We start from the raw sequence: 15,463 nt of genomic DNA, 5'->3' as shown, positions 1-15,463 counted from the left end.
AAATACTCAAACCAAGAAAATTACTTTTACACACATTCTAGTCTTACAAAAAGCGGTGGAGATGAAGTATTCTTAGGCTGGTAGCAACATGCCCATATCATCAAGAAAGATACCAGTTACCAGGCAGAGTATGTCTGCAGGAATAGTCAAATATAAAGATATTGCAGGAAACAGGAACCCAACAAATCCTTGGAAACTCTCAAGTTTTAGTATGTGCTGTCTCCATCACATATTAATGGATCTTTAGTAAGTAATGAAATTCAAGTAAGTAGCTTGCTGCAAACAAATGCAAAGTTTTACAAAGTCACTGGCCTCTACACTTTGAATGTTGCACCAATTTCAGAGCAGAACAATTGTGCTGTGCTACTGAAATGTCACAATGCAGAATCTTCTCAAATAAAATTACAGCACAAGAAATGTGTCACTTGAAACCTGTAACACAAATTTCTTTATAAAAATGAAAATAACACTATCTCAGGAAGCAAACTAAAATACTGAGGTTAAAAATGAGGTCTCAGGTCTGACTGATAGTTGAAAGGAATAGAAATGAGATGGAAACAAGAATGCTCTTAAGAAGGCGTCAGGATTAACACAGCTTCCTGACATATGAGTCTTCAAAATGATCAAAAGAGAAAAGAATTATCTACCAGATTTTTTGGACCATTACCCAGAGTTTACCCAAACCTTTCAAAGAGATTAGCAGCACTGAGATCCAGGATTTTGTTAAAGTTCATAATATCACCATATTGATTTTTCTATCTCTAAGATCTCTGAAGAAAGAGAAAACATGCCACTCTGCTGTGACTGCAGAACAGCTTTCTAATTCAGCTGAAACAAATAATTTTCTAACATAGAGTATGCTTATTTCAGGAACAAGCTTGCTTGACAGTATTGCCTGTGATAGTGCAAGGCTGGATTCAATTCACTTCCCATTCCTTGCTCCCAGGTTTGCTATCCATTACTTCCTAGCTTTGATCCACAAAAGCCAGTGAGTGAAAATGAACCCTGGCAATCACCAGTCTTGAACAGAGAACTGATACACTGTAGCCCTTAGGAAGATGAGTCCTTTCTATGCCTGATACCAGAAGGGCTCATAGTGAAAAACAGTCTGCTGCCCAGCTCAGTATTTTGGGCTGGCTGCTCAGCACCAGCCTCTTTGCAGCACGTAGGATATGCTTCCAGGCAAGGGTAAAGCAGATTTCACACCAGAGAGTGTCAGGTAACTAGTAGTTAACTGGCACCCTGTGAAGAACTTTAGGAGATTGAGGGATATACATCATATCACAAGCACAAGCAGTGCATCAGCGGATAGCAAGATGGTGGCACACTTTCTTTATCAGTTGCTTCTGTTCCCTTTCCCACACTCTAGAAAAGGTATGCAACATCTCCACAGAGCCTACATTCATATAATTTGTGCCTGTAGATAATGTATTTTATACTTCCCAAGTCCTCAGTACTGCTGAGGCCAGAATTCAGCATTATCAAAACACACTAAAGTGCTCACATCTGCTGCATACCACAAAATGTCATTTTCATAAAGATTTCCTTTTTCCTGCACAATAGACTGAAATAGAATTGACATGCAGAGTAGGCAAGAAATACTTTTCTACTGTGAGATTTCAATCCACCAGATAAATACAATACAAGCTTCAAATGTCCCTTACTGGAGGCTACACTGCTTGTGTTAAATTTCTCCTGTTACCCAGTTGAGAGGAATTCTAAAAATTTTGTTTTAGCAGGGCAAGAGCCTAAAGGTTCTACCATCTACAGATTCAGAGCTGAAGTAGAGACGGTATCTTTGATTGGTTTAGTTTTAAATGCAAAGTCAAATATATCAGTTTCATATTAAGAGGAAGTATTATAGTTTTCCCGAAATATTAACTTGCTGTCATCCTGATATGTTTTAAATTTATTTATTGTTGCTTTTGGAAATGTGAAATTAACTTCTAGTGCTTCAGACCTTCCCAGGAGATATCTGCCACTTTAGAGCAAAGACAAAGCAAAAATTATGGTCAGGTGCAGCAATCCAGGGGGTAGCAAATACTGTGCTTCTAGCCAGAATGCCCCATGCTTACATACATAAAACTAATAAAATGAGGAAGAGCAAAATTAATGTATTATTTCCATATTGGTTTAAACATCCTTTCTAGCTGAGGTCTACATTGTCTCAGGGGAAACTGTTCATGATATTACTGAGCCAGAAATCACTGCCTGTCTAACACAGTTGCATGAATATCTGAGAAACTGATGAACCTCCTTTTTTTTGTCTTGCACTATACTCTTTAATGATTACTACATTCAGAAGTGGTTAAAAAAAACCCTCTGAAATCAGCCATTAACCCTTAAATTTTATTTTATATGCCTTACCTAGGATTTAATTTTTTCTTGAGAAAAGGAATCAGTGAAACACTGGCAAAATGAGCAGGAGTTCTACAAATTGATTAAAAGTTTTAACAATCTTGTATCCAGCAAACTCAAAAGAAAAAGCCTTGTAAACTATGGGAATCTATTTCACAATCTGCCAGTGCTAGGACTTTCTCTCATATGTTCTCCAGAATTCCCTACTCTTATTCAGGAATTTTGGTACCACAATTTTTCACTAAATATCATCAACTAATATTGCATCATGCTAAATTTTAGCATGAAGGAGGAAAGTCTCCCAAAGGCAGAGGAGGAGAATCTGGTGGCTGTTCGTTTTGCAGGGATTTCTTTTTAGATGACAAGAGTAACTATGGGATGCTGAAACACCCAAATCCTCAGCAAACATCAGACAGAAGCTTTGTTACATGCTAAGAAAGACAGTAAATAAGAGGCTATAATCCAGTGGCAAGCACACGCTAGAACTGCCTTTGCTCTTATCATTACTTCTTTTAGGCAGATTATAACTGGATATACAGTGCACACTATATTCACATCATCATTTTGCTCTGGAGACTTCCTCACCATGCATTCTCTAAAGAATTTGTAATAACGGCTGAGGCTTATGGCACAAGCAACTTCTGATTTCAAAGATGTGCTTGTAGACACTTTTGAAGTTCCCAAATACAGAGTATTTAATGTTCAACCTTTCTAAAAGCAATGACCAATTTGAACTGGCTCATGCCCTATTATATATATAAAAATGGAATTCCAAAGCCTGAAGCGCATATCTCTTCAAAGCTAACGGTGGCCACTCAGTAGTGGTACTCTGAAGGTAGTAAAGAGTAGTTTTAGGAGTTTTGTATTCACTAAATAAATTTTCATTTTACACATAATGAAAACTTCTATTTTCCTTCCCTAAAATGGAAATATAAGTTCTGTTTTGTGAAACTTCCCCAATTGTAACTAAGAACAAGCAAGGATACAACAATTCTTTTTTGTCTCTTATGCAAATCTTTCACTCATTCCAGGAATGGTGGTGGGGAATATCTCAGTATTATACATTAAACATTACTACAAAGACAAAATCCTTTTGGCATCCATTTGTATGAGAAGACAAATAAACAGATTTATCTCTACATTTTAATGAGTACACTGTAACAAAATGCTTATTTATTCAAAGATACTTTCAATAAAATTTCTTAATATGAAAAGGGATTTCCCCAGAACCAAGGGAGAAAAAATATCTCCAGAACTACCGTAAACAAACAGTAAAGCATTTCTATCTCTATAACCCAACAACAGCCCCCAAAGTAACAGAGATGCATTTCATTTTGTATTGATTTAAAAACCAAGGTTTCCTAAGAATGTGTAAATTTGCACAATATCTTACTAGGCTGCTTTTAGAGGCTGATGAACAACAGTAAAATTTGAGGAAAAACTAGTACAATTCATCTCCTGATCATACCTAATAAAATAGGAAAAAACCCAACTACACAGTGTAATGCACTACTCCGACTCCTAGAAGCCCAAGAACTCCTGTATTTACTAAGCAAAAATGACAGTGACAAGGAAGCAGAAGAGGATTAAAAGGGGAATTTCAATGGCAATATCAAGGACAAAGATTTTCTGGAATGGCAAAAAACATGACCAGAATAATTAGAAGAGGTGAACCCCAGGTGTTTTCTGTAGAAAATATCATAATAGATACTATAAAAAATACTGCATAAGATGCTGTTTCCAAAATGACATTATTGCATTCCAGAACTTTTACCTCTGAAATATTTTTTTTAAAAAATAAAAATAATAAATTTTACTTGGTACAACAGACATTCCACACATTTCAGAGGCAGATTTGTGTTTAATTGTATAGCCTTTCCTCACAGCAGCCTTCTCTATAACTGGTCTGGTACATGAGACAACAATGCCTGTGTTTCTTCTTGTGAGCAAAAGAGAGCATGCTGGAACAGGCGGACAGAAATTTGGAATTGAACTATTAGATCAACAGTGCAGATTGTAAGAGGCCAGATGGTTAAGCTCCCTTCCTGCCCTCACGCTTGGCTTTATCCAGTTACTCTTGCCAGAGCTCTCCCAGATCTCCCAAATCTCCTTTAGAGGGGTGAGCCCTAAGCAGAGAGGGCATAAGCCAGTTCATGCCACCTTGCCTCAGAGCCAAAGATAAGTCTTTGACCCTCTTTTGCTTATGTACATAGATATAACAGTTGAGAATATGGGAAAGAAGCAGTACAAGTCCCATGGTCCTGTATTGAATCTGATCCATTTTACTATCTCCTGATTTCTGTGATACAACCAAAGATCTGAAAACATCCAGGGTGGAAACACTGGACAAGTTTGTGTATTTGTTTCAAATACAGAATTTCTACATCACATCTTCTAGGGAAATTATACATGTGAGTTCTCCTAAAATTATCAATATCCTGTTCAAGAGAAACATTAAATTCTTTCCTTTCAGTGTGACTGCTTAATTGCTTCCCATGTTTATAGCAATTTCTAAAGGTTCTACAGAGATTATGAGCTTCTGTGCATTTAGGAAAATGACCTTCATGACAGGTGCTAATTATTTGCTTTTAGGGGGGAAAAAATGTTTCAGTAGTTGTACAGATTTCATATTTTAAAATGTAAAATTTAACTATCAAATCCTTAGCCACAAATATTACAGTCTCCAAAGTCATCAATCAAACAAACTAATTGCAGCATATTTCAAATATTTTGAAGGGAAAAAATTTATTAAATACTATTAATTTTCAAGGGCAATTTCCAACCTGGACAGTACCTAATTAATTTTAGTATATTTAGTTAACTAGAAGACAACTGGTTTTATTGCAGCAATAGAAACAATTGATTCCAAAATAGATTTTAAAAATCTAGAATTTTATGCATTTTTTTCACAGGTACTTTCACTCTAGCCCATTGATTTTCTTTTAATGTATTTATCTGGGGAGTTTATGACACCTGGCCAAAACAGAACACACTTATTTGCTGCTCTATGGACTTAACGCATTACATTACTACACCTTCCATTTTGCTGCCTGGTGATGGATGTGAAGGGACAGATAGAGAGCAGAGCTGCCCCATCCCAGCAAGGACTGTCCCTTACCTCCAGAGAAGATGGCCTCTGTCCTGCCCCTAGCCTACCAGAGACTGGTGGCATATCAAGTGATACCTGATGCCCTCTTGTTCAGGGGGGCAGCTATAACCAAAAGCATGAAAAAATCATGCAAACCTCAGCTCTATGCAGAAGGTAAAGGCTGCAGACATGAACACCTGCCAGCAGTGTCTCAACCTGTTCACAAGGCAGAAAGCGCCATGTGGATGGGAGGAGATGGAGGGACTGGGACAGTCTCACTGGCAGGTGTCTGAAGTCCTGCCTGCAGTCCCACCCAGCACCAGCCACCATAGCCTTTCCTTTAGCACCAACCACTCAGCAAAATCAAATGCCATAAAAGCCAAACATTGGAAGCTCAAATTTGCCATTGCAGCCTAGAGATATCAAAATGTTGGCAGGAGGTAGGAGCCAGCTGTGACCCATGTTGCATGGGAGGAGCCTCCCACCCTTCTTCTCTCACCCCTCATATATGCTTGGGCTGCAGCTGAAGGACAAAGTCTGCCTGAAGTGGACTCCTGTATGATGTGGGTCTGAGGGGGAAATGCAGCCACTTAAAATGTAGAGATTTGCATATGGATAACTATTTCTGGTTTTCAATTACCTCAATAGACTTCACTTTTGGGAGAAGGTGTATTCTGAAAAAAGTTTGGATTTTCATCTTGATTTACGTGGGGGTTTGTTGGGTTTTGGATGGTGGGTTGTTTTTTTTTTTTCAGATTGCTGCTTTCTCATTGCAGCTCTTCGTCATTTTGCTTCCTTCTTCACTTTGCCATTGGCAAGCAATTGCACCAGCAACATTAAAAAAAACAAACAAACAAAAAAAAGGCTATTCTCAGTCTATAACAAAAGTTCTATTCTTCCTCACAGTTTTGTCCCCCAAAAGATCACTCTGTTCTGTCTAATCATCCTACTAAGAAAGGAATAGCATGACAGAAAAAGTGTATTATATTCTGCTTATATGACTGTCTGGGGGAAGAGGAGGTTCAGTGCTGTGTAAGTCAACAACAGTACTTCATTTTAGTAGCCAAACAGCTCGCAGTACTTACCTCCTTTCTCAGCTCCTGTTTAGAAACAATAATCACATTTGGAGGATCTCCAACAGCTGTGGCAGCCCCTCCAATATTTGTGAAGATTACTTCTGCAATCAGGACATGCCTAGGATCCAGATTAAGCACTTCACAGAGCCTGCAATATAAAGAGAATGAAATAAACCTCTTTTCCTATGACTAAATTACCTTAAAATGTCCAAAATTTACAAAAGGCAGTCACTTCACTGAAAAATTGCATGATTCTAAACAATTTGTGTACACATTGCTGAAGCTTTAATTGTGCTACATTATATGTGCTACAGTAATCATTGCAATATAAACACACAAATATAATGCAATAATAAATGGTTACCAAATTAATGCCTTTTTAAAAGAGTGTCATTGAAAGTAATCAACTACTACAAGAGTTGGACTACACAGAAAACAGCATTTCATATTTTCAGCATGATAAAACTTCTTAAACCATGGTTCCCAGGCTGTATTTACCCACCAAAAAAAATAATCTTCTAGGCAACCACAGGCTCTGTACTCAGCATCAGTTACTAACTTTCTAGTGGGCAGCAGTGGTAGAGGATTGCACCCACAGCCCTATTAGACATGAATCATCTATTAGTTACCTCAGTTTTCAGCCTCAGTTTATCCAGTTTGCTTTGGTCCTGTTTTGCCCCTTCTCTAAAGCTTGATCTTAAGTATTTTTATTTGTAATGCAACAAGAGTAGAAAATGCACTTTCCTCATTGTTAAAAAAAGCCTCCAAAAGTTTTGAACAGCTCAAAAACATCGAATAGTTCTTTAGCAAGATGCTTATTTAATAAGGAAAAGTAAAATGTTTCTAAAGCATCTTTAAGTGCTCTGGTACATACTGGGGTTGACTGAGTAACCTCATGATCCAATTCAATTCAGAGCCCACTTACACGCAGTGCTATCTTCACATAGATTACTTCAACTCACACAAATTTCATTTATGCACAGAACTGCACAATCTGCTCATTTCTGAAGCACACATTTTACTTCAAACTTGGGCCATAGTATTAAAGGCTGAAAGTTAAGGTCACACCTAAGCACTCTGGAATAAGGAATTACTGCTTTCCTGTTCATGGCTTATCAAAACATTGCTCCAGTGCATAAAGATGGAGGTCACACTTAAATTATTGCCCTCTCTACCTAATACTGGATTAGGGGAAGAGTGGGAGGCTAGAATGCTTTATCGGGATTGCTTTTGCTGTAGTGCTGTCACATGTGGAGTTCCCTGAAGGAAGAGATGATCTTTACTGTTCAGTCTAAGCCAGTATTATTAAAACCTATATTTCAAAGATAAGTGTATACTGGACAAAAGCTTACCCTGATGCACTTATCCTGTCACCAAGAGTGTCAATTGAAAAGTCAGAAAAAAGTCATATGATACATATGTCAACGCATAAAAACTCCACAACAAAATAACTGTGCAAAACTGCACTATTTCCCCAACAGCATAAAATTACCCAGTTTAAAAGTACTTTGTAGTACAACAAGCCCAACGGTATCAATTGTAACTGTAACCTCACTACTCCTTGATTTCTCAATGTTTCAAAACATAACCTTAGCTAGTCTTTAGAGATTCTTTTTTTATGAACCTAGTTATACCTTTAAAAAAAAACCAAAAAACTTCTCATATGTACCAGGAAGGGTCAAACCCAAAGTATAAACCCATTACAATATGTTGGCTACATGGTAGAATGAAAGCTGTTGATTTTACTTAACCCTGGCTATACAATTCTCCAAGGCTAAAAGCATTTCCTCTTTTTTTTTTTGTTTTAAATAACAAAGTATCATCTTGAAAATAAACTATAGCTAAAAACAAGTAGTTACTGAAATTTTTGTCAGCTTACTACAAAGTGTCGAGTGAAACCAGTATCATGTTTTGCAGCTTATTAATGGAAATATAAATCTTTATATTCATAGAGTCAATAGGATTTTCTGTAAGCTTTGTCTCCATGGCAATGACAACACAGTGCAACATAGTGAAGCTGTAAACGAGGGCTGAAAACAATGACAGTAAGACAAAAGCAAAAAGTGATCCCCAGCATGAAGCTTTTAGAAATAGGCAATTATTTGGTCTTACTAGATGGGATAAAATTTTAGCTTTGATACTGATTTAAATGCAAATATTTCCCACATACAGAGTATCTCTTTCTTCAGTGTTAGAAATTCATTTGATATAAAACTGAAGAGAATGCTCACAGGAAGCCATCTATGGAGAAGAGAAAGTGGAACAAGTACAGGCTGCACTGGGAAAGATTTCTTCTCAATTGAAGGATTTTTTTTTTATACTAAGGACAATTAACCACTAGAACAACCTCACCACAGATGTGGTAGACTCCCTGTTGCTGGAGGTTTTCAAGATATGGCTTAACAGGGTGACAGACAATTTCATCTAGACTCCACTCCCTCTCCTATGGAAGGTTGGACCAAACGATCTTTTGAGGTCGCTTCTACTTGAGCTTCTCTATAATTCTTTGAAAACAGAATAATTGCTACAGTAGCTCTGCCTGTGAGCAGTAGGTAGTTCATGATGCATTGACATCTGGATTTCAATCTGTCTCCACTTATAGTTAATGCAAAATATTCTGCAACACAGCTAAGGAAACTTGGTGTTTAATGGTTCCAATATTGCTTACTGCTGGGGGAGAGATTACTGATTGGAGTAATGCAAAGTGATCTCACCAAAATATAATCAGACAGAAGACAAATGGAGCTTTCATTCACCAGATGATTCCCAAAATAGAATAAATTCTACTTGTAAGATTGTTTTCTGTTGCTTTACACTGAGTTTTAAAGTGGGAGCATATCCTAATAGAATTTTGTGTACTTTAATATGATAATGACTGCAAACATTACATTATTTACACATTTCAAAACCACACTATATCTTTCTGAAACTTGACTGGATTAATCAGGTTTGCCTGGCCAGACACAGGTTAAATTCAGGTTAAGCTGTAATTTATAATCGCATGTTGATTAAATGCAGTTGCAAATCATGTGTTATTAATTTACAGATATCTTAAGTAATTAAATTCACTGTTCTCTATTAAAAATTCCAAAGATCTAATCTCCAGTTGTGAAATTAACCAGTGGCTGTACCAATGTCATGATCACCAGCAGGAAGAAAATTCTGAGATTTATATTCCTGCAAAAAAAGCTTTTACTTGAAATCTGGATAGTATTTTTAATTTGTTTGTGATTTGTATTAGAAGAGATAACAACTGTGCTAAGGCATAAATTACTACCTCAAATTGGATATTAGCCAGTAAAGAACAATAGAGCTTTATTTTAAAAAATACCCTGTTTACAGGAAAGAAATTTCATCTGCTAGAGAGCATTTGCTGCAATATGTTATTGCAGTTCAGACATGGAGATGAACTAGAATAGTTGGCTGCCAAGGCATTATAATTGGCTTCAGATATGTGCTTACTATTAACAGAAAGGGAAAAGGCAACAGAACATGTGAAAATGTTAGCTCTTTACCTTACTACAACAATAAACTATGAATATGAGCCAGCAGTATGCTCAGGTGGCCAAGGCGGCCAACAGCATCCTGGCGTGTATCAGGAATAGTGTGACCAACAGAACCATGGAAGTGATCATGCCCATATACTCAGCACTGTATTCGGTTTTGGGTCCCTCACTACAAGAAAGACACTGAGTTGCTGCATCATGTCCAGAAAAGGGCAACAAAACTGGTGAAGGCTCTAGAGAACTTACAATGAGCAGGTGAGAGAACTGGGACCACTTAGTCTGGAGATGAGGAAGATGAGAGGGAGACACCGCTCTCTACAACTACATGAAAGGAGTCTGGGGGGAGGTAGGTGTTGGTATTTTCTCTTAAGTAACTGGAGATAAGACAAGAAGGAATGACTGCAAGTTACGCCAAGGGAGGGTTTAACTAGATATTAAGAAAAAATTCTTCACCAAAAATTAGTCAGGCATTAGAATGGGCTGCCCAGGGAGGCAGTGGAGTTGCCATTCTTGGAGGTGTTAAAAAATCATGGAGACATGACACTTTGGGACATCATTTATTGGGCATGGTGATGTTGAGCTGACAGACTTGATGATCTTAGAGGTTATTTCCAACCTTGATAATTCTATGAGCATTTGAAGTTTTTATTTCCATTTAGATGATCAAAAAAAGTCCAAACAAGCATTTTGCACATGTCTATTACTTATTGCTGTCTATAAAAGACCAAGTCCAAAACCATAACAATAAAGTACCTTATGGTTACTGGAGTAAAGAGCAGCATAGTAGTAACGTTGTCCAGAAATGCAGAAAGAATTGCAGCAATGAGGCACAGAAGTGTAATCATGGCCCACACCTTGCCTCTAGATAATCGATAAGCCTGATAAAACCAAACAGAAATAAAATTAAGGGATTAGATCACTCCATTTTAGCTTTTAAAAAATTATAGATAAGACAACTTCATCAAATATGAGCCCACAGTGAGCTCAGAGCACTTACTGCTCCATGCACCTCCAACAGCACCCTTTCCCATATTAATTAATTTTGGAAAGAAAAAATAAATAAATAAGTGGAAGTTGGCAAGCATTTCCATCATGCAGAGAAAGAGATAAGTCAGAAGAGAATCTGATCTCCATGTTCAACCATGAAAGGGGTCTCTGGAAGGAGTAGGGCTGAGTCCCCATATGCTGCCTACATGACCAAGTGGACTAATGTGGTTCACATCTCCCACTCCTTCCACACACTGGGACACCTTCCTCATCCTCAGAGCAGCAGTGAGTGGGGCATTTATGTAGGCAGGGGCTGTGTCTGATTATGTTTGTCTGGGGGATCTGTGCTCAAAAGAGCCCCTGTCACTTTTCTTTCATTCCACTCTTCTCCAGAAAATTAAGATTTGCAGCATGTGAAGGAGTCCTTCACCATGGGTAGAACTTGCTTTACACCAATTCATCAGAATTTTCTTTGGTTCTGCTATTGTGCAAAGGTCTGTGGCCTGTTTTCACGTGTGATCACATGTGTATGAGAGGACACTGCCACCCACTGAAGGATTGAACTCACAACCCTGAGATTAAGTGTCTCATGCTCTACCGACTGAGCTAACTGGCCCCCTTTTTTTATACCGTTGCTGGACAGGGAGGGGGGAAATGCCCTGCAGGGAGGGCAATGCTCTTACAAGCCCTCACCCCCTGCTTTCAGGATGGGCATTAACCCATCACAGCAAGCCACATAGGAATGCATCCAGGATGGTTTTGAAAATCTCTAGGGAAGGAGACTCCACAACCTCTCGGGGCAGCCTGTTCCAGTGCCTCATCCTCATAAAGAAGTGTCTCCTTGTGTTGAGATGGAACCTCCTGTGCTCTAGCTTGTACCTGTTGTACTATCATCAGGCACTACTAAAAAGTGATTGGCACCTTCATCTTGACACCCACCACTCAGGTATTTATAGACACTGGCAAAATCTCCTCTCAGCCTTCTCATGACTAAACAGCCCCAGTTCTCTTAGTCTTTTATAAGTTGCAGCAGAAATGGGGAAGTCAGTGGAATAGCACAGTTTTATATTGTTTGTATGTTTGCATACACTACTGGGGGAGGGAGGGCACTTTCTCCTGTAGAAACAGAATTACTTTAAGGGATTCTTCTCAACCCCATAAAGATTTTTGAAAATTACAAGCTGACTGCTGACATTTCTAATGTGATTAAGTACACACTGCCCTAAGAAAAGTTCTTCAAAGATAGTGTTTAGTGTAACAGATCTGATTAAATAATCAGTAATAATTAAGAGTAGCAAAATAACCCTACCTTTACTGCACAGTAGTCGAAGAATCCAGTCTCTGAAAATATGGCTACCAAAACCATCTACCAAAAGATGGAGAAAAAGAGAATAGCTTGCAACTTAATTATCACACAAAACCAAATAGTGGTAGTTTGTGATCCTGATCAAAGTCCTTACCTGACACAGGTCTGAGAATCTCATCACTATCATCTTAGGGTATCCACTACAGTTACCAGATATCTCTTGTTAATGTGCCATGAAATTTAGTTCTCAACAAAAACAATCTGTAAATGTCATACTAGTCTCATCTAATCTTATTTGTAGTTACCAAGTGGGCATCATACATTAAGTTCTCAGTGTAACTCCCTTGTGTCATTAATCAAAAAGTCAAGAAGTGTGTTTGCTTTCTGCGGTAAGGCGCTACATAGGGCAGAAAACTGAGGATCGAAGAATTACTTGTGTTTTCCTACATTTCTGGAAACATTCCTCTCATTACAGCTTTGCTCCCAACAGAAGTTTTTTTCCTTCTTTCTTCTTCTGTGGGTAAAATGGAGAGCAGTTTTAGGAAATAAGAAAAGCTCAGAATGGCAACAGATAATTGCACATTTTCCTCTTTATGTGGTACATTTTGTATTAGAGATTAGTAGCATTTGGAAAACTCTTCTTACCATAAATCGCTCTGGGCAAAGAAATTAAATAAACATATGATTACAATCAGATCAGATATTTGTCCTTTACTTTTGTGTCCTCATTTTTCATTTTTCTTTGCTTTTTCTGCATAGAACTGACTAAGAAAAAGGAAATCACTTTTCCAGCAGATTGTGTTTGAGGAAGGTTTTGAGTAAACAAAATTAACAAGATAATGAGAGTGATAATACTTGGAACTCAAACAGATCTTTCCTTTTATAAGCCTGAAGGATATTTTTAGTATCTTATCAACACAGTTTATAGATTTAAAAAACTAGAAAAGGATCAACATTTTTTAAAGGGTTCTTCAGGTTAGCTCCTTTTTTTGATAAATCCCTTAAGGCCCAAGTTTTCATCATAACATGCCTCAGTAAAGTACAATTAGCAAAACATTTAAAAAGCAAACATCTCCATATTGAATGTAATTATTTCAGCACATTTAGAGCAAAAGATACATTTTAGTTACCATGCCAAAGAGCAACGCCAATGTCTCATAATCAATCCATTCTACCACTTTGACCATACTTGGCCTCTGCAATCAAAAAATTCAATTATCAGTGAATGCCATGAAACATCTAACTATAAAATATAAACTCCACTTGATGGATGAATCTTTTAAATAAGTTAAGATAGAAATTGAAAAGTGTTTCTAAGAGGTATACACAAAAGACTTGTGGTGGGTTGAAGTTTCCCATCACATTAAATTAGCATGACTAACTCAGTTGGAAGCAAATGGAAGCTGTATTTACATGCAAAACCTACACTCTACAATGGAATGCAATGAACAAAATATACAATATTTACAATATTATACAGATATTTACAATTAGCAAATAACACAGAAACCCCCCTGGCACCCCTCTGGTTCCGCCCCCCCCCAAAACCTCCTCCCCTCCTGTACCAGAAGGAAAGAGGAGTATGAGAGGAAGGAATGTTAGTTCTTATCTTCAAGGCCAGACAGAAGTGTTATATCTCCCCAGCAGAACAGCAAAGCCAGAGAAAAAAAGCAAAGGAATAGGAATGGAAGTGAAATGTGAAAGACTGTTATGGTACAGCTCCTATACCCCCAGGCTTCCATCCAATGAATTTGTTTAGAATAATCTTTTTATTTCCTTTTTTACATCCAATAATGAATTATTTATGTGTTTCTACTTTTCTGTTTGAAATCTGCAGCTAAAGTTTAAAGGCATAGCCTAAAACTGCCACATTATTAATTACCATTATTACTGCTATTATTATTAATTCAAAGTATTGCTGGCATCCTAAGTGGGTCATTATCAAAAGCTTACATTAGGCTATCAGTTTATCTAATTTTTCCATATGTAGAATGAAAGAAATAAAAGGCGACCAAATTGTATGGTACGCTCCAGTTTCCTTTTTGGGAAGAGAACAAAAGCATACCACCTCACCTGTGAACAGACCCCAGGAAATACATGGGAACATAGCAGTGATGTGATGACCAGTTATGAGAAAAACAGTCAGACATAGCTTTCACTAAATACCAACTAAGAGTAAGCAGGTGGGAATCAAAAGGATCAGAGTGTGTAAGCATGAGGTGAGGGTAGTATAAGGCAATGGATTTCAATTTAGGTTTGCACCGTAACATAACATTACTGAAAATAACAATGTTTAACTCTGAATTTAGCTGAAAATGGTTGTACTTAGCTTCCTGCAAATCAGAACAAAATGACATTGACTTGTTTCTGTTCTTATTCTCTATGCCGTAGGCTGACTTTTTTCCCCCAATGTGCTTCCCCAACCTAATGTCTACTCTACCATCTCTCTCAAAAAAACGCCATCTCTGTCACATGCCCGGTCACAACAGGGCAAACACAGAAACTTATGGCATGATACCCAGAAAGAATATGAGCACTTACAGTTTGATAACTTACCTCCCCAACAGTAGCTAAGGTGGCTAAAGCCGCCAAAGACCCCAGCATCGCTGCAAGGGTTCTGTGAACAATCTGCAACAAAAGGTAAGAATTGACCAGAGACTCCTCTAAATATCTCTTTACTTGTAAAAATTAGATTAAATAAATAAAGGATAAAGAATTCCTTTTCTTTCTTCTTTTGTGTTTTTTTTTTCCCTGTATTTCACCCACCACTTTTCTGCAAAACTCTGCTAAGAGTTCTCAGCTCTGATCTCAAGGCTGAGAAGGGACTTCAGCACTGGTTTCCTGTATTTGCCAGTGAGTGACCCAAAAAGTAATTCATCTTCCCTAACATAAGGATCTAAAAGCCTGGTGCTGTTGTCTTCTTCTCTCAGTTCCTGGGAAGATTTATGCCCAGGAGGTGATCCACCTCTTTCTTTATAGGTGCTTACTCATCTCCAGTGTCCAAAATCTACTGAAGACCTTTTCTGCAGTCCCCTCAGTTCCTCAGAAGCTTCTTTCACCAGTGTGCAGACTACCCCAGCCTTTAAAAAGTGCTTCCCTTCCATCTCTAGTATTGCCATACGAAGAATGATTCTGAAAATAG

General features: G+C 37.8%; 1 protein-coding gene across 1 annotated transcript in view; it reads right to left on the bottom strand.

The window, feature by feature from the left end:
* Positions 1-15,463, bottom strand: part of OCA2 (OCA2 melanosomal transmembrane protein) — a 219,560-nt gene that overhangs the window by 111,577 nt on the left and 92,520 nt on the right. Inside the window, exons 10-14 of the mRNA XM_054164621.1 lie at positions 14,878-14,949; positions 13,452-13,517; positions 12,325-12,381; positions 10,782-10,906; positions 6,532-6,670 (exon numbers count right to left, since the gene is read on the bottom strand). Coding sequence (XP_054020596.1) covers positions 6,532-6,670; positions 10,782-10,906; positions 12,325-12,381; positions 13,452-13,517; positions 14,878-14,949 — 459 coding nt within the window. The remainder of the gene's footprint in view (positions 1-6,531; positions 6,671-10,781; positions 10,907-12,324; positions 12,382-13,451; positions 13,518-14,877; positions 14,950-15,463) is intronic.

This window comes from Dryobates pubescens, chromosome 10 (genome assembly GCF_014839835.1).
Source record: "Dryobates pubescens isolate bDryPub1 chromosome 10, bDryPub1.pri, whole genome shotgun sequence".
Taxonomy (NCBI): domain Eukaryota; kingdom Metazoa; phylum Chordata; class Aves; order Piciformes; family Picidae; genus Dryobates; species Dryobates pubescens.
Note: the sequence above shows the minus strand (reverse complement) of the source record. Positions and strands in the feature narration are given on the sequence as shown.